At 38.8% G+C, this 24,306-nt stretch overlaps 1 protein-coding gene across 1 annotated transcript in view; it reads left to right on the forward strand.

Annotated features, from left to right (window-relative positions):
* The window catches only part of TLCD3A (TLC domain containing 3A), a 124,574-nt gene that overhangs the window by 29,695 nt on the left and 70,573 nt on the right, over positions 1–24,306 (forward strand). Inside the window, exon 2 of the mRNA XM_053704842.1 lies at positions 4,773–4,856. Within this exon, the coding sequence (XP_053560817.1) occupies positions 4,773–4,856 (84 nt within the window). The remainder of the gene's footprint in view (positions 1–4,772; positions 4,857–24,306) is intronic.

Here is a 24,306-nt window from a genome sequence, read left to right on the forward strand (position 1 = left end):
TCTTTCAGACAATATCACAACTATGGTGTATGTCAATCATCAGGATGGGACTATCAGTCCTTAGGCTGTGACAGAAGTGTCTCGGATATTAGCTTGGGCTAAATCCAGCTCCTATCTAAATTCTGTGTTTTTTTCCCCAGGTATAGATATTTGGGAAGCGGATTATCTCTGTTAATCAAGCTTTACATCCGGGAGAATGGTCTCTCATACCCAGATATGTTTTTCAATTTTTCAGATGTGAGCATTTCTAGAAATAGATCTGTTGGCATCTCATCTGAATAAAGAACTTTCCAGGGGCCTATTCAGGTCCGGGGATCCTCAGGCGGAAGTAGTGTATGCATTGACATTTCTTTGGAATTATCTTTTTGCCTATTTCTTTCCGCCTCTAGTTCTTCTTCCAAAGTGATTTCCAAAATTCTTATGGAGTATTTGTTTGTTCTGCTGGTGGCTCCAGCATGGCCTCTCAGGTTTTGGTATGCGGATCTCATTCGGATGGCCAGTTGCCAACCTTGGACACTTCCGTTTTAACCAGACCTTCTTTCTCAAGGCCCATTTTTTCCATCAGGATCTCAAATCATTAAATTTGAAGGGATGAAGATTGAACGCTTGATTTTTAGTCATAGAGGTTTCTCTGACTCATTGATTATTACTATGTTTCAGGCTCGTAAATCTGTCTCTAGAAAGATTTATTATCGAGTCTGGAAGACCTACTTTTCTTGGCATTCTTTTAAAATTCATAGAATTTTATAATTTTTTCAGGTTGGTTTGGATAAGGTTTTGTCTTCAGTTCTTTGATAGGACAAATCTCTACTCTTTCTGTTCTTTTTTCACAGAAAGATTGCTAATCATCCTGATATTCATTGTTTTGTACATGCTTTGGTCCGTACCAAGCCTGTCCTTAATTCAATCTCTCCTCTTTGGAGTCTCAATTTGGTGCTGAGGGCTTTACAAGCTCCTCCGTTTGAGCCTATGCATTCTCTGAATTAATTCATTAAATTACTTTCTTGGAAAAGTATTGTTCCTTTTGGTTATTTCGTCTGCTAGAAGAGTTTTTGAGTTATCTGCTCTTTTTTGTGAATATCCTTTTCTGATTTTTCATCAGGATAAGGCAGTGTTACTTCCTGATATTCATCATTGTGTTCAGGTTTTGATTCGCATCAAACCTGTCATTAAGCCAATTTCTCCTCCTTGGAGTCTTAATTTGGTTCTGAAGGCTTTTCAGGCTCTCTATTTGAGCATATGCTTGCTCTGGACATTAATTACTTTCATGGAAAGTATTGTTCTTTTTGGACATCTCTTCAGCTAGAACAGTTTTTGAATTATCTGTTCTTTCTTGTGAATCTCTTTTTTCTGATTTTTTTCATCAGGATAAGGTGGTTTTTGCTGTCCTCATTTCAATACTTACCTAAAGTTGTAAATTCTAACAACATTAGGGAGGAATTATTGTTTTCCTAAAACTTCTTTGGGGAGATTCTTACTTTCTTTGGATATGGTAAGAGTTTTTTGAAATTCTATGTTGAAGCTATTCAGATTTCAGATAGACTTCTAGTCTATTTCTTATCTTTTCTGGTTTTAGGAAGGTCAAAAGGCTTCTGCCATTTATTTGGCATCTTGCTTAAACTTTTGTTTCATCATGCTTATTTGGAGTCGGGTGGATTCCCGCCTCGGAGGATTACGGCTCATTCTACTAGGTAAGTTTCTACTTCCTGGGCTTTTTAAGAATGAAGCTTCTGTTGATCAGATTTGCAAAGCAATGACTTGGTCTTCTTTGCATACTTTTACTATGTTCTACCATTTTGATGTTTTCTCTTATTTAGAAGCAGTTTTGGTAGAATGGTACTTCAGGCAGCTGTTTCAGTTTGATTCTTCGGCTTATAATTTCAGTTTTTTTCATTATAAAAATTGAAACTTTTTTGATTTGGGTAGTGGATTAATTTTTCAGCGGAATTGGCTGTCTTTATTTTATCCCTCCCTCTCTAGTGACTCTTGCGTGGAAGTTCCACATCTTGGGTATTTGCTATCCCATACGTCACTAGCTCATGGGCTCTTGCTAATTACATGAAAGAAAACATAATTTATGTAAGAACTTACCTGATAAATTCATTTCTTTCATATTAGCAAGAGTCCATGAGGCCCACCCTTTTTTGTGGTGGTTATGATTTTTTGTATAAAGCACAATTATTCCAATTCCTTTTTTTTTATGCTTTCGCTCCTTTCTTATCACCCCACTTCTTGGATATTCGTTAAACTGAATTGTGGGTGTGGTGAGGGGTGTATTTATAGGCATTTTAAGGTTTGGGAAACTTTGCCCCTCCTGGTAGGAATGTATATCCCATACGTCACTAGCTCATGGACTCTTGCTAATATGAAAGAAATGAATTTATCAGGTAAGTTCTTACATAAATTATGTTTTTTTGTAGGACGTATCCTGTACGTCGTTGGTTGTTAAGGGGTTAAATTTGTCAAATAATAGACTATGGGCACGCTCTGAAAATGTCATGCCGCCCATTATGCAAGCCCTAAGCCAAAGGTATACTATACCTCCACTCAGGTGTAGTGAAGTTCAGCGATATTTTGTATTGTGCTTTAGAACAACACTTCCAAAAAATCTTTCATGTTTCAAATAGGGCATGTAATTTTAAACAACTTTCCAATTTACTTTTATCACCATATTTGCTCTGTTCTCTTGGTATTTTATTTCTAAGCCCTTGAAGGCCGCCTTTTATCACATGCTTTTTTATTTGCTTTTCACAACAGGGGAGAGAAAGTTCATGTCAGCCATATAGATAACATTGTGATCATGCCCGTAGCTTGTGGCAGACAGTGCACTAATTGGCCAAAATGAAAGTCAATAGATAATAAATAAAATATCATGTGATCAGGGGGCTGTCAGAAGATGCTTAGATACAAGATAATCACATAGGTAAAAAGTATATTAATATAACAGTGTTGGTTATGCAAAACTGGGGAATGGGTAATAAAGGGAATATCTATCTTTTAAACAACAAAAATTCTGGTGTTGACTGTCCCTTTAACTCGCCACATGTAATATGAGCACTCCTAGACTTCCCTGCACTCTTCATTAGAAATATATTTAAAAATGTCACCTGCACTATGACTTTCTGGTTATCTTTTTTCTTTCTTAGATGATGAAAGTCCATAGGTGTCTATAACATGTACAAAATACTTACTGCCACTAGGTGGAGGTCAAGAACACCCACAAGACCTTTAATCCACCTCCTCTCCACATTGAGTTCTTGGCCCCTTGTTATACCACATTGTGCATTGTTCTTAGCCAGGGGCCGAGCATAAGCTAATGCACCCTGCGCTATCCGTTTTTACTCCACTTGTAATCTAGGTCTAACCTGGGTGTTGACAAATCCTATTTGCCAGACCATTTTTAGAATCGGGAATAAGTTTATATAGGGATGTGTATAGAAAAAATAAATCTAAAAGCTATATAAAAAATTAAAAGGACATTAAACTCAATACTTTTTATAAGCATATATTATTATTATCAGATATTTGTAGAGCGCCAACAGATTCTGCAGTGCTATAAACTTAGGCGGTATATAAGATAACATTTATAGGGATCAAATGGGTAGAGGGCCCTGCCGAGAGTTGCATTGTTGTAGTCGGCTCTTATGAGGGTGATCTACAAACAGCTGGACTCATTAGTCTTACATGCTAAGGGGCTCAAGGGGATAGCAATGGAGTTAGGAAAGGTTACTGTAAGTTGTATGCATCCCTAAATAGTACAGTCTTTAGGGAGCGCTTGAAGCATTTAAAAATAGGATAGAGTCTTGTGGAGCAAGGCAGAGAGTTCCATAAGATGGGAGCCAGTCTGGAGAAGTCTTGTAAATGGGAATGTGAGGAGGTAACAAGAAAGGAAGAGAGTAGGAGATTGTGAGCAGAGTGAAGGGGTCGGGACTCGGGAGGGAGAGTATTTGGAGACCAGGTCTGAGATGTAGGGGGGAGCAGTGCAATTGAGGGCTTTGTATGTTAGAGTGAGAATTTTGTGTTTAATATAGTGTTAACATGTATTCCCCCCCTTCCTCTAGTCATGAGGGCCGCTATGTGGAAAACTATCTTTCATTAAATTCCAGTGCTTATGTGTTTTACACATGTGCAGTAACTGTCCTTCAGATACCTGCAGCGTAACCTAGATTCCATAATAGTGGCACCTATAATTAGAGAGAGAGAGACACTGACTGACTTGCTTGCTTGCTTATTGGTGGCTAGAAAGTTGCTTAAAATTGCATGCTCTATCTGAATCATTAAAGAAAAAAATTGGGTTTAGTATCCCTTTAAAATCGCCTGTAGGCGGTGCGAAATGCATTAGACGGACCTATTCTGGGACACTATCCATGTCTGCAACAACGTGTGTATTATTAATGTTTTTTTTTAATAAATGTTATTTTTTAACTAAGTTTTGCACTGTGTAGTGCTGTGCTTTGATGATTTGGGAGCGAGTTGAGCCCTCACAGTGCAATTACTCTGAACCAGGAGAAGGCAAACTGGAAATTACGTACACTTATAATGTACAACATGTAGCTGCTTGGAGCTGCATCAGGTGTTTGAAATGTTTTGTACTTTTCACTGAGCAAGACTGAAATGCTTACTTTTTTATTGATGGTTGTCATCAAACATTGCGTTTTGTTTTAATTTCTTATGAAAAAAAATTGAAATTGAGATTTTATTGAACACCATAAACAATTTCTGCATGGCACGATAGTAATTCCAATATATATATATTTTTTTTTTCTCCCCAGAATTGTCTCCTCAGTACACGCAATAGCTGCAACAACCTCAGGAATTCTTATAACCTCTTCTATCAAAGATGTGAAATCTGGCAGGTAAGACTAACACAAAAATAGACCAGAAGTATTATTTGGTGCATTATTTTGTTTGTAAATCAGTGGGGGGGGGGAGACTTAAAGATGTAAATAATCCAATATTGTTAATTTATCATTTAAATACATTTTGTCTTATACTTGGGGTGATTATGTTATTACTTTAATAAAAATAATTCCCATTAATAAATATTGTTTAACTATATTTTTTGTTTGAAAAATATGCTATTTTTCTTCTAAACAAATATCCATGAAAACCTTTTTGTTTTTCTAAGGTGGTGAGTATCCACAAAAATCCTTACTTGTGGGAATTCATCTCCTGACCAGCAGGAGGAGGCAAAGACTCCCCATGCCAGAGCCTTAAAGGACCATTAATGGGACCGTAAAGTCATAATTAGACATTCATGGTTTAGACAGAGCATACCATTTTAAACAACTTACCAATTTACTTCAATGATATAGTTTGCTTCCTTCTCTTGTTATCCTTTGCTTAGAGGGTTATCTAGGTAAGCTCAGGAGCAGCACAGAACCTAGGTTCTAGCTGCTGATTGGTGGCTGTATATATAGATATATATATATATATGTATGTATGTGTGTGTATATATATATATATATATATATATATATATATATATATATATATATATATATATATATATGTATATGTATGTATGTATGTGTGTGTGTCTGTGTATATATATATATATATATATATATATATATATAACTTCCATGTGTATCTGCACTCACAATGCAATAGGGACATCAACCAGGGTGCCAAGTCGGGTATATCAATAATCCATTATAGAAGAGGACTGCACTCACTGGATTTGGTATATAAAATAAAAAAATTTATTAAGGTGACGTTTCGGGGTACGCAGACTGGTCTGAGGAAAGGGTCTGCGTACCCCGAAACGTCACCTTAATAAAAATTTTTATTTTATATACCAAATCCAGTGAGTGCAGTCCTCTTCTATAATGGATTATATATATATATATATATATATATATATATATATACACACCAATTGTCATTGTCTCACCAAATGTGTTCAGATAGAAACAAATGATACAAAGAGAACTAAACAAATTAGATAATAGAAGTAATTAGAAAGTTGTTTAAAATTGTATTCTCTAAAATTTTGGGTTTCATGTCCCTTTAAGTACAACTCACACTTTCCTTTCCGACCCAGTAGTTGTTTGCCTCATCAAGGAGAAGGTAAGTTTAGAGGTGTTCAGGATTTCTTGAATAATTTCAGGGATATTAATCTCTAATTCTACCTCAATTGGTTGTTCCTGGGGGAGAGGGACTTAATGTAAATCTCATCTCTAGAGTTGTTGTCATAAGCATGCCACGTGTGTTGCTGGGACAGTCTCTTTAGCCTCCTCTGGTTTGGCCTTGAAGATATACTCCTTCAGTGTATCCACTGCTGTTAGTTACAGTACAGGATGGGGTTTCCTGTTTCTTAAGGATCAGCATTCGGGTAACAGTGGAGGGGCATTTGCTGAGTAAGTACCTACATGTTTCACACAGCCCACAGGCTATCATCAGATGCATATTGTTTGTGCACAAGGGGGGGTTAAGTGCCTTTATTTATTGGGTTTATACCTCACTTGACAGCTATGTGCGTTTTATGTATGAGACACTTTATTGTGTACTTATGTGTGTTTTGTATTTTACATTTTTGGGTATCGGCCCCTTTAAATTTCACCGCTCCTCACTGTAGTCAGCGGCGTTAGCGCTCCACACTCTCAGACTGTTGTGGGATGACGCCTGGAGCCGATAAATTACTGCAGGGCACGTTACAAAGGCACTCCGGAACACTGGGGGTTAAAACTTTTAGTGGAATTTGGCTTTTTGGTGCTCATTCAGCCTCTTCCTGTCAATATGGCGGCTACCATCATAATTGGAACCCTGTGGTTCATGAACAGGATCTCTGTAATGGAGGGGATAAGACCCTATGCCAGGAGCCAAGGGGGATATTTTTGCCTTTATTTAGTAAAAGATAAAGTTAATTGGCTTTAATTGCGGTTGCCCTTTGAAGTGCATTGCCCCCTTAACCCCTTAACGACGCATGTCATACAGGGTACGTCGCACACAACCTGGTCTTTAAAGACCAGCGACGTACCCTGTACGACATTAGGGGTTTAAAGCGGCTGGAAGCAATCCTGCTCGCTTCCAGCCGCTTTCCGGTTATTGCAGTGATGCCTCAATATTGAGGCATCCTGCAGTAACACCCCTTGGCCATCCGATGCAGAGAGAGCCACTCTGTAGCCCTCTCTGCACCGGACATCGATGGCCAGTATCGTTGGTGGGTGGGAGCTGCAGTGGGAGGCGGGTGGGCGGCCATCGATGTTAGCTATGACGTGGAGGGGGCGGGATCGCAGGCGTGACCGTCGGGGGCGTGCACGGAGGTGCGCGCACGTGCACGGGAGGGCGGGCGCGTGCACGGGTGGAAGCGGGTGGGAACGGCAACACTACAGAAATGTAAAAAAAATAAGTGGGATAGAGTGGGGGTACAAAATAATTTAAAAAATACATCTAAGGGATCTGGGAGGGGGTGGGGGGTTGCTCTTTGGCTGGGGGGAAGCTACACTACAGAAAAAAATAACATGCGAGCACGGGGGCGGGAGCGGGTGGGAATGCTACACTATGGCACATTTTTAGTATAAGGTGGGAGAGAGGGGGGTTATCTAAGCGATCTGGGAGTGGGTGGGGGATTGCTACACTACAGAAAACTATATACAAATAAAAAAAACATTTTATGGCAAACTGGGTACTGGCAGACAGCTGCCAGTACCCAAGATGGCTACCAATAAGGTAGAGGGGGAGAGTTAGAGAGCTGTTTGGGGGGGTATCAGGGAGGTTGGGGGCTAAGGGGGGATCCTACACATCAGCATATGTAAATATGCTATAAAAAAAAACTTTTTTAAAAATACCTTTTATTTTAGTACTGGCAGACTTTCTGCTAGTACTTAAAGGGACACTAAACCCACATTTTTTCTTTCATGATTCAGGTAGAGAATACAATTTTAAACACAATTTCAATTTACTTCTATTAGCTAATTTGCTCCAGTCTTTAAATATCCTCTGTTGAAGTAACAGCCATGCGCATGGGTGAGCCAATCATACGAGGCATCTATGTGCAGCCACCAATCAGAAGCTACTGAGCCTATCTAGATATGCTTTTCATCAAAGTATATCAAGAGAATGAAGCAAATTAGATAATAGAAGTAAATAAGAAAGTTGTTTAAAATTGCACACTCTATCTAAATCATGAAAGAAAATTTTGGGGTTTCATGTCCCTTTAAGATGGAGGGGACAATTGTGGGGTGGGGGAGGGAAGAGAGCTGTTTGGGAGGGATCAGGGGGTGTGATGTGTCAGGTGGGAGGCTGATTTCTACATTAAAGCTAAAATTAACCCTGCAAGCTCCCTACAAGCTACCTAATTAACCCCTTCACTGCTAGACAAAATTCACGTGTGATGCGCAGCTGCATTTAGCGGCCTTCTAATTACCAAGAAACAACGCCAAAGCCATATATGTCTGCTATTTCTGAACAAAGGGGATCCCAGAGAAGCTTTTACAACCATTTGTGCCATAATTGCACAAGCTGTTTGTAAATAATTTCAGTGAGAAACCTAAAATTGTGAAAAAGTTAACGTTTTTTTTCATTTGATCGCATTTGGCGGTGAAATGGTGGCATGAAATATACCAAGATGGGCCTAGATCAATACTTGGGGTTGTCTACTACACTACACTAAAGCTAAAATTAACCCTAGAAGCTCCCTACATGCTCCATAATTAACCCCTTCACTGCTGGGCATAATTCACTTGTGGTGCGCAGTGGCATTTAGCGGCGTTCTAATTACCAAAAAGCAACGCCAAAGCCATGTATGTCTGCTATTTTTGAACAAAGAGGATCCCAGAGAAGCGTTTACAACCATTTATGCCATAATTGCACAAGTTGTTTGCAAATAATTTCAGTGAGAAACCTAAAGTTTGTGAAAAAATTTGTGAAAAAGTGAACATTTTTTTTTATTTGATCTCATTTGGCGATGAAATGGTGGCATGAAATATACCAAAATGGGCCTAGATCAATACTTTGGGATGTCAAGGGATATTCAGGGATTCCTGAAAGATATCAGTGTCACAATGTAACTAGCGCTAATTTTGAAAAAAAGTGGTTTGGAAATAGCAAAGTGCTACTTGTATTTATTGCTCTATAACTTGCAAAAAAAAGCAAAGAACATGTAAACATTGGGTATTTCTAAACTCAGGACAAAATTTAGAAACTATTTAGCATGGGTGTTTTTTGGTGGTTGTAGATGTGTAACAGAATTTGGGGGTCAAAGTTAGAAAAAGTGTGTTTTTTTTCCATTTTTTCCTCATATTTTATAAAAAAATTTTTATAGAAATTATAAGATATGATTAAAATAATGGTATCTTTAGAAAGTCCATTTAATGGCGAGAAAAATTGTATATAATATGTGTGGGTACAGTAAATGAGTAAGAGGAAAATTACAGCTAAACACAAACACCGCTGAAATGTAAAAATAGCCCTGGTCCTTAAGGGAAAGAAATTGAAAAATCGCCTTGTCCTTAAGGGGTTAAGGTGTCTCACTGTAATTTCAAGATGCCTGTTGGAGCTAAAGTGAGTGTGGCTGCTGTTTTACAGTGTTGAGGAATGCTAAGCTGTTACAGGGAGTATGTTTAGTACACTTGAGGTACACAGCACGGGGGTAATTTTCGTATGGAAGAGTGGGAGCTAAAACTTTTCCCGCCCTTAATATTAATTTGCATGGGCTCCCTTCTTCACCCTGGCGGTGTCCATCTTGCTCTCTGTGCATTATTTCTGCTTAGCAACTCTACAGGAGGAGGTAGGATACCCTCTACTGAGAGCACAGGGGTTTAGGTGACATCTTTCACTTACTTTCACAGTACAATTTTTGGGAAAGCTTTACAAGAGGTATAACCATTACTTCTATGTTTTGTCAATGAGCTTAAAAGAACTGATTGTCTTTTCCTGGGGTTAGAGAGGGCTGATATGTTTACAGAGAACTCTTATCCCCATACTGTTCCACTACTTATTTACTGTATTACCTTACTTGTTAGGGACACTAAGGTATATTCCATATATTTCTACTACCGTTCTATATCTTTACTTGTGAGAAGATAATACAGCATATTCCATACCTTTCTACTACTGTGATATATTGCTGTACAATAGTATACTCTTACTTGTGAGAGGATGCTAATGTATATTCCATACCTTTCTACTACTGTGATATATTGCTGTACAATAGTATACTCTTACTTGAGAGAGGTTGCTAATGTATATTCCATACCTTTCTACTACTGTGATATATTGCTGTACAATAGTATACTCTTACTTGAGAGAGGTTGCTAATGTATATTCCATACCTTTCTACTACTGTGATATATTGCTGTACAATAGTATACTCTTACTTGAGAGAGGTTGCTAATGTATATTCCATACCTTTCTACTACTGTGATATATTGCTGTACAATAGTATACTCTTACTTGTGAGAGGATGCTAATGTGTATTCCATATCTTTCTACAGGTAGCCCTCAGTTTACGCCGGTTAGGTTCCAGGAGGAATGGTTGTAAATCGAAACTGTTGTAAATTGAAACCCAGTTTAATGTAAGTCAATGGGAAGTGAGGGAGTTAGGTTCCAGGCCCCTCTCAAAATTGTCATAAGTAACACCTAATACTTTATTTTTAAAGCTTTGAAATGAAGACTTTAAATGCTAAACTGCATTATAAACAGTATCAAATAATCACACAACACAGAATATATAATTAAACTAAGTTTAATGAACGAAAACATTTGCTAAAACAGTATTATAACCTAATAAAATAATCAAACTAAGTTTAATGAACAAAAACATTTGCTAACAGCACCTAATAAAATAATTACACAACAGACTGCATCATCATCAAACTAAGTTTAATGAACAAAAAGTTTTTTTACTTGCATTTTTCTGCAAACAGTTCTCTGCATTGTTAGCATGTTAGATAATATTGGGTCTGCACCTATTCTATGCATTTCAATCTTCAGTGATTAGTAGGCAGTTAGGCACCCTCATCTCAAGCTGCTGGACAGGAAGATAATAGTGAAGTGCCTTCTAGAACTTGTTGCTTGATAAGTCTGGTCTGATATGTGTACACAGATCAATTTCAGGCTGTAAAACTTACTTAACTTTGCTGAAACACAAGCGGACAGCTCCACCTACTGGCTATTTTAATTAGTGCAATGTTTTTCAATGCATTTCAATAGCAGTCACATGACTGGAAAAAAAAGGTTGTTATTCTGAAATGGTGCAAATTGAACCGGCGTTAACTCAAGGGCCACCTGTACTACTGTGATATATTGCTTTACAATATTATACTCTTACTTGTGAGAGGATGCTAAAGTATTCAATATCTTTCTACTAATGTTCTATTTCTTTACTTGTGAGAGGATAAAACAGCATATTCTTTATATTTATACTACTGTTATATATTGCTGTACATTAGTATACCCTTACTTGTGAGATGATACTTCAGTATATTCCATATCTTGTACTTCTGCTGTATATTGCTGTGCTATGGTATGCCTTTACTTGTGAGAGGATACTGCAGTATATTCCATATCCTTCTTTTACTGTTATATATTGTCAGACAATGGTATACCCTTATTTGTGAGAGAATACTACAGGGATATCCCATATCTATTACAACTGTTATATATTGCTGTACAATAGTATACTTTTACTTGTGAGTGGATACTACAGTATATTCCATATATTATACAAATGATATTTATTGCTGTGCAATGGAAAACTGCAAATATATTCCATATTATGTGCTACTGTTAATTATAGTTGTACAATTGTATAACTCTACTTGTGAGAGGATATTACTGGATATCCCATATCTTTGTACTACTGTTATATAATTCTGTACAATGATACCATTTCTTGTGAGAGGATATTTCCATATATTCAATATCTTTTTTTCTACTGTTATATATTGCTGTACTGAAGTTGCTGAGTACTCAATACAGTTATCATATTTAGAATTGTTTTCTTACACTTTCTTAAGGACTACTATGGAGCAGACTGGAACTGTTTCTGCTAGATTAGACCCATCAGAGGACGGACTTTGTTCTTGCTACAAATAAATGCATGCTTTGCAAAATGGTTATTTCCTGTCATTCTGCTTAACTTTGCAGTTCTGGTCTAAGTTCTGTTTTGCTGTCTCAATTTTCTATGACTATTTTCCCTTACCAGTGTATACTACTCAGGTTGGTGTTAATGATTTTTCCTTTGATTTTAAAAATCATTTAAAGACCGGTATTTCTGCAGTTATGGCAGTAATCCTGCCTTCATGTATGCGTAAATGTAAGCACGTTTTTTTCCAAGTTCCTGGTGGGTTACCTACTTTCTTTGGCTATTTAAGGGACAGTCTACACCAGAATTTTTGTTTAAAAAGATAGATAATCCCTTTATTACCCATTCCCTAGTTTTGCATAACCAACACAGTTATACAAATACACTTTTTACCTTTGTGTGATTATCTTGTATCTAAGCCTCTGCAAACTGCCCCCTTATTACAGTTCTTTTGACAGACATCCATTTTAGTCTATCAGAGGTGGCTCCCTGGAACTCCATGTGCGTGAGCACAGTGTTATCTATATGACACCCATGAACTAACACTCTCTAGTGGTGAAAAACTGTCAAAATGCCCTGAGAGAAGAGGCGGCCTTTAAGGGCTTAGAAATTAGCATAGGAACCTAATAGGTTTACCTTTCAACTAAGAATACCAAGAGAACAAAGCAAAATTGTTGATAAAAGTAAATTGGAAAATTGTTTAAAATTACATTCTCTATCTGAATCATGAAAGTTTGTTTTGGTCTAGACTGTCCCTTTAACCCAGTTCAGATATCTGATAATGTCCATTCTTCACCTTCTGATGTAAATTGTCTACCTTAATTTTGAGTTCAGGAATTGAGTCCTGCTGAGGATAAGAATCTGGAGGACATGAGTAATTCTTCCTGTTCCTAGGTCAGAATAAAAGAGAGGTTCTTATTCCAAGCTCCCCTTTTTACCTTTAGTGACTACCCATACAGATAATCTACTCCAGGTTCTTTGTAGTTATGGCTGAAGAGTAAATGTGCCCAGGAGTTCGTTCACTTTGCTTACAAGGGAGGCCATTTTTGGGAGTAGTAATAGATTTGGTCTCCATAAGCACAACACATGCTCATATTACCATCTGATTGCCAGAGTTTACAATTCCTATCTCAAGTTACTATAGCTCAGTGTATGGAGGTAGTGGTTCTGATGGTAGCAGCATCAGATGCTATTTAATTTGCAAGGTTTCATGTGTGTCCATTGCAACTCTGCATGCGAAGGCAGTGGAATAGAGATCACACCAACCTATTACAGAAAATTAATTCTGTCCCAATAGTCAGTCTCTTGATGGAGATTTCACATTCCGGTGTTTCAGGGGGTGGTTTTCCTACGTCCATTATTGGACATGCTCTCCACAGACTCCAGCTTGACAGGTTGGGTGCCTTCTGGGGTTCTGGTCTTCTCAGGAGGCGAGGCTACCAATAAATGTTTTGGAACTCAGTGTGTAATGTTCAGAGCACTTCAGACTTGGCCTATTTAAGAACGTGCGAGTGGACATGATACGATATTACGGATCATGTCCACTGCACATCGATAAATGCAGACAGCATACGCTCTCGGCATTTATCATTGCACCAGCAGTTCTGGTGAATTGCTGGTGCAATACCGCCCCCTGCAGATTCGTGGCCAATTGGCTGCTAGCAGGGGGTGTCAATGAACCCGATTGTATTGGATCTGGTTAATTTCCGGCTCACCAGAAACACGAGGCATCAAGCTCCATACGGAGCATGATAAATAGGCCCCTAAGCCTCTTCTCAATCAGAAATTTTCAATCTGTTGGTGTAGCGTTGGTGTCTATTGAGGAGATCGATCTCCTGGGTTCTCCATGCACTCCCTAGATTTGGGTCAAGTGATCCTCAGGCAGAATTGCTACATGCACCAGAAGTCCCTTGGGCTTATCGTCTAGTTTATCTTTTCCTCCCATTGTGCTTCTACCGAGGGTGATTGCTTGACTCTAGCAAGAACAAATCTCTGGAGTGCTAATAACTCCCGCTTGGCCTGCAGGCAGTGATGTGCAGTCACTAGAGGCAGGTGAGGCAGTGCTTCACCTCTCATATGGGCAAAAATATATTTTTTTTTTATTGGCTTTAAAAAAAAAAATTGTATTTTTTTTTCCCCAGCATTTTTTTCTCTCACAGCTATATGTTGTGTAATGAAGAGGCACAATCAGGTCTGCCCACCATTACACAACATTCTGCGCCACCTACTGGATGCAAGTGGTTAAGATCATTGCATGGCCCATTAACTGCTTATTTGAGGCATTCCTATTTGGGCTGAACCAATCCAGCGAGAGGCATTAGTAAGTGGAACATAGGGTTGGGGCTGGATGTTAAATCATATAAAACAAAACAAAAAACGGAAAAAAAACAACTTTCATATATTTTGTTGCTGTCCTGTGAACCTGCTAGCTTTGCTAAAGTGAAAAAGAGAGTTCTGTTCTTCCCCTCTAAGTGCAGTGGAATGTGCCACTGTCACTTCCTGAATCCTTCCAGAGCAGGAGAGAGGCACAGAGAGCAGTGTTTCACCCACATCTTATTAAAGTAAGATTTTACTAAAAAGGATTCTGTTAGTGAAAATGATAATTTAATGAATGTGGTTTAGTGTTTTTTTTTAGTCTTTTACAGCAGGGTCGTTTTTGTATTTTGTTTACTCAAACTTTACACCCACTAACTTAGCAGCTTGCCTCTGTACTAATGTATAGTCTTACTTTCTGAACTCTCTGTAGCTCTGCTGTTTTATTACTTTAAAATGCAGTGGTCCCTCTCCCCCCCCTTGTGTGTGTGTGTGTGTGTCTCTCTCTCTATCTATCCATCTCTCTCCTTATGTGTTGTTCTCCCCATGGTCTCTTTCTCTCTCTGTCTCTCTTCCTCCCCCTCTGACTCTCTCATCCCTTATGTAATTAAAGAATCTATAAGCATAATTTACAGCATTAAAGGGCCACTAAACCCAAAATCTTTCTTTCATGATTCAGATAGAGAATAGAAATTTAAACAGCATTACAATTTACTTCCATTATTTATTTTGCTTCATTTTTTAAATATCCTTAGTTGAAGAAAAAGCAATGCACATGGTGAGCCAATCACACGAGGCTTCTATGTGCAGCAACCAATCAGCAGCTAGTGAGCATATCTAGATATGCTTTTCATCAAAGAATATCAAGAGAATACAACAAATTAGATAATATAAGTAAATTAGAAAGATGTTTAAAATTGCATTCTCTATAAATATATAAATCATAAAAGAAAAAATGTGGGTGGCATGTCCCTTTAAAGTAAAAAGTATGTTTTAAACATATTTTAATGGGCATGGATTTCTAGATCTCATAATCAGAGCAAGCATTGTGTTATCTGGCAAGAGTTTCTGTTACAATCCTTTTAGACTAAAATCAGATGTTTACTAAGTTGACCAGTTTTCCAAGACACCATTTAAAGGGACATGAAACCCATATGAAACCCATATGCAAATTTAAATAACTTTCCAATTTACATCTAATATCTAATTTTCTTCATTCTTTTGATGTCCTTTGTTGAAAATCATATCTAAATATGCTCAGTTTCTGCTGATTGGTGGCTGCACATAGATACCTCATGTGATTGGCTCACCCATGTGCATTGCTATTTCTTCAACAAAGGATATCTAAAGAATGAAGGCGTATCCTAGCCACTGCCTCACCAGTCTCTGACGTCACTGCACGTCACTGCCTGCAGGAAGTGGTATGCAGTTAGATCTAGTCCATTCTTTTATCAAGATCTTCAGTTTGACTACTTGGAGATTAAACGTTTTAGTTCTTCCTCAGATTGCTTTTTCTGAATATGTAATAGCAACTGATTCAGGTTTGCAAGCCTGTTTCCAGAAGGATTTACCACAAGGTGTGGAAAGTGTATCTTTCCTAGTGTTTTGAACAAGGAAACATTGGTCAGCACCCTAAAGGGTCACATTTCAGCACTTTCTGTTTTGTTTCACAGGCAGCCTGCTCAGTTATCTAGGCATTTATTCAGGCTCTGGTTAGTATAAGACCTGTTATCAAACCCCTCTCCTCCCCATGGAGTTTGAATCTGGTTCTAAGAGGCTTATGTTATCTTTCCTTAGGAACTTTATGTATTGATTGGATATTCACATTCTTTCTCCGTTTTTTTTTTTTTTTTAGCAATTTCTTCGGCAAGGAGAGCTTCTGAATTTTCAGCGATCTTCAGTTTACACCTTTCATAATTGCAATAAATGCTTTGTGCACTGTGCATAGTGTAGAACTACCAGTGAGCACCCAGGTTTGTGTAAGTGGTGCTGATAACACTTTTTATTTATTTAAAAAAAATAAAGACTAAAGCACTTTTTTTAACGCACTTTGTATTGCATTGCCCAGCATATTATCTGCTTCCGTGTCCAATTAAAGGGTCTTTAGTCATTTAGCATCAGAGTTTGCAACAATGTTTATAGCAATGCTCTATATAATTGCAAACAAGGCTACCAGATAGCTAAAGACATATGCAACCTTCTAAGCAACTATCAGCTCCTAGGTTAACTCTTCAACAAAGATACCAATAGAACAAAGAAAATTTTGAGAAGTTAAATTGGGAAGTTGTTTAAAATTGTATGCTCTATCTAAATTGTGAAAGAAACCTTTTGTGTTTCATGTACCAATAAGAAAAATAACAATAATAATAATCAAATGAATCTTATTCCTAAATAATAACTTCCTTTATCTTTATAACTTTGTGTAGTAAAAAAAGGCAAGGATATTTCCTCTTAAGGACATGACGAGTCCACGGATCATCTTCCTTACTTATGGGATATTCACCCCCTGGTCTGCAGGAGGCGGCAAAGAGCACCTACTGCAAAGTTGTTAAATAGCTCCTCCCTTCCCTCCCAACCCAGTCATTCTCTTTGCCTGAGTTAGTGATAGGAGATGGCAAAGTGCAGTGTTAGAAAAGATTCTTCAATCAAGAGTTGTTGTTTTTTTCAAAGTAGTGCCAGTGAGTGCTGCTTTGCTCCAGGGTGTAGCCTAGACCTGATCAGTCTCTGTAGTAGAGCATTTGGTGGCTTTAAAGCGATAGGAACTGGTGGGACATAATTCTCACTGCGCCTCCTATGTTATTGCGCTGCCCTAATTCTGACACGCCTAAGGAACAGTGAACTCAGGCTGATCAGTCTCCACAAGGCTCTGAGAGGCAGAAGACCTCTTACACCAGATGTGTTGACCTGCTGTCGATCAGCATATAAGGCAAGTGCTAACTTTTTTTCTCTTGCTGGAGACTCAGAATAAAAGTCAGCCCTTTCTATCCATGTGGGCGTAATCTGACTGGGGTACTTTCAGTAGAGTTTATGCTGGGACAAGACACTCTCTAGGTTAGAGAGAGAGTATATTTAGACAGCTTTATTTACAGGCAAGGGCTGAGGAGAATAAAGGGATAACTTTTATTTTGCACATGTGGTTTTTGGTGGTGTTTAAACAGTTAACTTATTTTGGCTCCATATTGCAATTACGCCCATGAGGGGCGAGCTGTTTCCTGTTTCAGTGTACAGTCCTTCAGCTCCGGAGCAGAAGTTCTTCCATTTTTTCTGCAACCACATGGCTTTTGTCAATTAGGCAGGCAGTTGCAGAATTGAGTGTGGCAGAGTTCCGGATCTTTTCTTCAGAGCTCCGGTTTGTCAGTGGGGCAGGTAGGCACCTCAGCAGAATCTTCAATTTTTTGGGGCTATTATTGTATTTGAGCAGAAAAAATTGTTACCGGTTTATTTCTTAAAGGCGCAGTACTGTGTTTTTGGCAAAGGGTTTTTTTGCATTCAGAACTCTCTCCCATAAATTACATAGATTCTGTTAGTCTAAGGCTTATTTTTATTAGTTGTAGCATTACAAAATTATTTTATACAAGTAATATTAAAAAAACAAAAAAAAAAAACGTTTTTTTATTATTTGTGTTTTGATTTCTGTTATGGAGTTAGACATGGAAGCCATGCAATCTAACAACTGTTCTATGTGCTTGAGTGCCAATGTTGAACCACCAGTCCCTTTCTGTCCCTCGTGTGTTGAGAGGGCTCTAAGTTACAAAGATAAGATTTTACATTTGCAAAACCTTTCTAGGGCGGGTACTTCCCAGGAGTCTCTTGATGAGTCTCGCAGTATGCCGCATCTTTCTCCTCAAATGTCTCAAGATTTAATGCCCGTGCAAGCAGCGTCCTGTACTATTACTTCACAGACCTTATCGGAGGTCTCCTTAAAGGACCTAGCTACCCTGATGTCATCTACAATTTCTGATCCTTTGTCAGATCTTCCAATGTTACAGGGCAAGCGTAAAAGGAGGGATACTAATGGGATCACTGAAGTCTCTGATGCATTAGTGGCGATCTCTGATGTACTCTCCCAGAGAGCTGAGCTAGAGGGTATGGAGATGTTATCAGAAGGTGAAATTTCGGAGTCAGATACCACCCCTTTAACTGATTCTGAGGTGGTATCATTCAGATTTAAATTAGAACACCTCCGTCTGTTGCTCAGGGAGGTTTTAGTCACTCTAGATGATTGCGACGTTCAGGATCCCTGGGCGATAGAAATTGTTTCACAGGGATACAAACTAGAGTTCAAGACCTTTCCCCCTCGGGGAAGATTTCTTCTTTCAAGGTTATTTGCAAACCAGATAAAGAAAGAGGCATTCTTACGTTGTGTTAAAGACCTCTTTTCCATGGGAGTAATCACTCCAGTTCCTGACCAGGAACAATGGCAGGGGTTTTATTCAAATTTGTTTGTGGTTCCCAAGAAGGATTTGATTCAGGAGGGTCAATTCATAACCACCGTAGACCTAAAGGATGCGTACCTTCATGTTCCTATACACAAGGACCATCACAAATTCCTGAGATTTGCTTATCTGGACAAGCACTTACAATTTGTCGCCCTTACATTAGGTTTGGCCACGGCTCCCAGGATTTTCACAAAGGTCCTGGGGTCACTTTTAGTGGTGCTGAGGTCGCAGGGTATTGCAATGGCGCCGTATCTGGATGACATTCTGATCCAGGCGCCGTCTTGTGTCCTGGCAAGGACTCATACGGAGATAGTAATAACCTTCCTAAGATCTCATGGATGGAAGATAAATCTGTAAAAGAGTTCTCTTGTTCCAAGCACGAGGTTTATCTATCTAGGTACCCAGATAGATTCCATCCTGATGAAGATTTTTCTGACAGAGGTCAGGAAATCAAAGATTATAGAGACCTGTCAAGTCCTTTGGTCAACTCCCCGACCATCAGTAGCTCTGTGTATGGAGGTAATCGGTCTGATGGTGGCGGCAATGGACATCATCCCATTTGCGAGGTTCCATCTCAGACCTTTGCAGTTGAACATGCTCAGGCAGTGGAATGGAGATTATGCAGACTTGTCACCTCTCATAACTCTAGATCAGGAGACAAGGGTTTCTTTTCTATGGTGGATGTCTCGGGATCAGCTCTCTCAGGGAACCTGTTTTCGCAGGCCATCCTGGGTGATTGTGACAACAGACGCCAGCCTGATGGGCTGGGTAGCGGTCTGGGGTCCCAGGAGGGTGCAGGGAACTTGGTCTCAAGCAGAGTCTGCGCTCCCTATCAACATTCTAGAATTGAGAGCGATTTTCAATTCCCTTCTGGCCTGGCCACAGTTGGCCTTGGCCCAGTTCATAAGATTCCAGTCGGACAATATAACAGTGGCTTACATCAATCATCAGGGAGGAACAAGGAGTTCGTTAGCGATGAGGGAGGTAGCCAAGATAATTTGGTGGGCGGAGACCCACTCGTGTTTTCTGTCTGCGACCCACATCCCAGGGGTGGACAATTGGGAGGCAGATTTTCTAAGCAGACAGACTTTCCATCCGGGCGAGTGGGAACTTCATCCGGAGGTATTTACCAGTCTGGTCCTCAAATGGGTTCTACCGGAAATAGATCTGATGGCGTCTCTCCAGAATGCCAAGCTGCCAAGATACAGATCAAGATCCAGACAGAGGTCCTCAAGCGGAACAGATAGATGCTCTGGCAGTTCCTTGGTCTTTCAGTCTTGCATACCTGTTTCCACCGATTGCCCTCCTTCCTCGGGTCATCGCGAGAATCAGACAGGAGAGAGCTCCGGTGATTCTTATAGCTCCTGCGTGGCCTCGCAGGATTTGGTATGCGGATCTGGTAGAAATGTCATCTCTACCACCTTGGAAACTTCCGTTGAGGAAGGATGTTCTCATTCAAGGTCCCTTCCTTCATCCGAACTTAGCTTCTCTGCAGCTGACTGCATGGAGATTGAACGCTTGATTTTATCCAAGCGAGGTTTCTCCGATGCCGTTGTTGAGACCTTAGTTCAGGCTCGCAATCCAGTGACTAGGAAGATTTACCATAAAATCTGGCGTAAATATTTCCATTGGTGTGGATCTCTAGAGGTTACTCGTGGAGTAAAGTTTAGATTCCCAGAATTTTTTCCTTTCTCCAGGAAGGATTGGAGAAGGGCTTATCGGCCAGCTCTTTAAAGGGTCAGATTTCGTCCTTGTCGATTCTTTTACACAGATGTCTGGCTTATATTCCAGACGTTCAATCTTTTTGTCAGGCTTTGGTCAGGATCAGACCTGTTTTTAAGTCTATTGCTCCCCCGTGGAGTCTTAATCTGGTTCTTTCTGTCTTACAGGGGGCTCCTTTTGAGCCTATGCATTCCATAGATATTAAGTTATTATCTTGGAAGGTTTTATTTCTTGTTGCTATTTCTTCTGCCCATAGAGTATCTGAACTCTCTGCTTTACAGTGTTCTGCTCCTTATCTTATCTTCCATGCAGATAAGGTAGTTTTACACACTAGACTGGGTTTTCTTCCTAAGGTTGTTTCTGATCGTAACATTAATCAGGAAATTGTTGTACCTTCTTTGTGTCCTAATCCTTCTTCTAAGAAGGAACATCTTTTGCACAACTTAGACGTGGTCCGTGCATTAAAGTTCTATTTACAGGGAACTAAGGACTTTTGTCAGTCCTCTTCTCTGTTTGTTGTTTTCTCAGGAAAACACAATGGTCAGAAAGCTATGGCTTCTTCTTTGTCTTTGTGGTTGAGGAGTATCATTTGCTTTGCATATGAGACTGCTGGGAAACAGTCTCCTGAAAGGATTACGGCTCATTCCACTAGGGCTGTTGCTTCTTCATGGGCTTTCAGGAATGAAGCTTCAGTTGACCAGATTTGCAAGGCTGCTACTTGGTCCTCCCTTCATACTTTTTCTAAATTTTATAAGGTTGACACCTTTGCCTCGGCGGAGGCTGCTTTTTGGAGAAAGGTTCTTCAAGCAGTGGTGCCTTCAGTTTAGGTATCCTGTCTTGTCCCTCCCGTATCATCTGTGTCCTCTAAGCTTGGGTATTGTATCCCATAAGTAAGGAAGATGATCCGTGGATTGTCATGTCCTTAAGAGGAAAAGAAAATTTATGCTTACCTGATAAATTTATTTCCTCTGGGACATGAGGAGTCCACGGCCCGCCCTGTCTTAGACAGGATGTTTTATTTTTTTCTAAACTTCAGACACCTCTGCACCTTTAGCTTTTCCTTTCTCTTCCTAACTTCGGTCGAATGACTGGATTGGGAAGGAAGGGAGGAGCTATTTAACAGCTTTGCTGTAGGTGCTTTTTGCCGCCTCCTGCAGACCAGGAGGTGAATACCCCATAAGTAAGGAAGATGATCCGTGGACTCGTCCTGTCCCAGAGGAAATAAATTTATCAGGTAAGCATACATTTTCTTATTTAGCCTCATAAATTTATCAAATATATCTGTGTAATTATAAAAACTTTCTGAAAGTAAGCAAATAAATGATCCTTTAGCCAGAAAAAAGCATGCACTTTATACCTTTTATCTTGACTGAAAAGGATAAACCTGGTTTATGAATGATCAGTTAATGTTTAATTTAAAGGGACATTGAACCCAAAAAAATTTTTGTGATTCAGCATGCAATTTTAAGCAACTTTCTAATTTACTCAGATTATCAAATTTTCTTCATTCTCTTGGTATTTTTATTTGAAAAGTAAGAATGTAAGTTAGATGCCGGCCCATTTTTGGTGTACAACCTGGGTTCTTGCTGATTGGTCGATAAATTCACCCACTAATAAACAAGTGCTGTCCAGCAAGAGAACGAAGAAAAATTGATACTAGGAGTAAATTAGAAAGTTGCTTAAAATTGCATGCTCTATCTGAATCACAAAAGAAATAATTTGAGTTCAGTGTCCCTTTAAGGGTGTTACTTTATGCAAAGTGAAAGTATATTAACTTTTTATTTTTGATGATGTATTCTGTTCCAGTCTGGGCATATTGGTTTGCATAGGATGTCAAATTTGAGTCTATTTAAATCAGAATACCCTGATTTTGCAAGATGATATATTGTTAACTTGTGACTTTGCACTGAGAAAACTGTAAGATACTTTGTATCAATACAGCCAACCAATAGTATTCCAGTGCGTGAGAAAATGTGTTTTCCACCATTTATTATTATTATTATTTACTTATAAAGTGCCAACATATACTGCAGGTCTCACATGATAAATACCTTTTATATAATTCAGCAGCCTTATCCTCTTAAAAACATATTTGGCCTGTTTTGAACAAATTATATTTTTTCACTGCTATTTTAAATACTTAACTTTTTTTGTGCTCACATTTGAACAAACGATTATGACCTCATTTAATATAAAGTGCTAAATATTGCTGAAATCCTATTAATAGGATAATCTCAATCTTTGTTCATTGTTGCAATTCTTTGGATGTTATATAAAGTGTTAAATACAATACAATCACATTAGGCTGGAGGATTCAGATTTTGTAATACAAGAGAGCATTTTATTTTTGCCCTTTTAGGTTCCTAAATTACATATTTTAAGGGGGTCAACTGTTTTGGCTTTATGGCTTTTATGCAGAAAAATCAAGCTAGTAATTAAGACTTAAATAAGTTTCCCAGTCACTGATTAACCACTTGGTACATTTAATACACAATAAAACAGAGTTAAATGTATCACACATTTTTTTTTTAGTTTTGTAATTAAACTTAGACTGAAATGGGTCATTTTTTTCACAGGCATAGGCATTTCAACTGGCTTATTTAAGCAAACATTTAAAATTATTGTAGTGGCAGAATTTTCAGGGTTTTCCAAATCGTTTTTTTTTTTTGGCAATTAAGATGATTCACCAGGTATTTGCCTTAGTGACAGAATATGATACTGGATAAATAATGCCCATGATATATGCTTGTTGGGTAAACTCAAAAGTATATAGCAAATTTGTTTCCATATTCTTAATATTAAAAACTAGAAAACGAGGAGAGGTATTTTCCTTGGTAAAACCTGTTATTGGTTTGTATATAAGGTCGTTTATACTGAAAGAAGTGCAGAATCAGGGAGCAAGTAAAGTCATGGGGGTCTATTTATCAAGCTCTGAACGGAGCTTGATGCCCCGGTTCGCCAGAAACACAAGTTATGAAGCAGCGGTCTAAAGACCGCTGCTCCATAATCTGTCCGCCTGCTCTGAGGCGGCGGACAGACATCGCCGAAAATCGACCTGATCCGATACGATCGGGTTGATTGACACCCCCTGCTGGCGGCTGATTGGCCGCAAATCTGCAGGGGGCGGCATTGCACCAGCAGTTCACAATGATTTATCGATGTATGGCGGACATGGTTCGCTATAGCGGATCATGTCCGTCCGCACAATGATATATGGACCCCATGATTGCTTATTCAGTAGCTAGTCACCACCGAAGCAGCACCTTTTAGCTGTTTACCACCCAGCTGCTATTTTAGTGGCATGGTCGGTATGTGCAAACTTCAGAACAATGTGGAAATTAAAGAATAAATCTAGAAATAAAGGCCCTGTTGTGGAAAATTTTCCAGGTGTGTTGAAATCTAATTTTGAAAACAATGATCATTTGAGCTATGCTGTGTAATTATTTATGCAAATGTATGCTGAGCTAATGTATAACATGTCCTTTATTTTTTACAAGAAAGGTAGCAACTCTTCTACTTTTAGTCTAACATGTGCCTTTCACAGAGAAGAACTTTATTGCAGTATATCGGTTTGGTCCTACATAAAAAAAGAGCATCATGTACATACCATGGAATAGCTCTTTAAACCAGAGACAACTCTAGGTGATTGTTTCTAGTTCATACTTTGGTTAATAGAAACCTCTTTTTTTAACAGAATTTTTGCCAAAGTGGAAATAGGTTGATGAAGGCTTGTTAATTTATGCTGGAAGGAACATATACTGGACTCTTGACCATGAGACCTATAAATAAAGAATAGATGGA

This window comes from Bombina bombina, chromosome 3 (genome assembly GCF_027579735.1).
Source record: "Bombina bombina isolate aBomBom1 chromosome 3, aBomBom1.pri, whole genome shotgun sequence".
Classification (NCBI taxonomy): domain Eukaryota; kingdom Metazoa; phylum Chordata; class Amphibia; order Anura; family Bombinatoridae; genus Bombina; species Bombina bombina.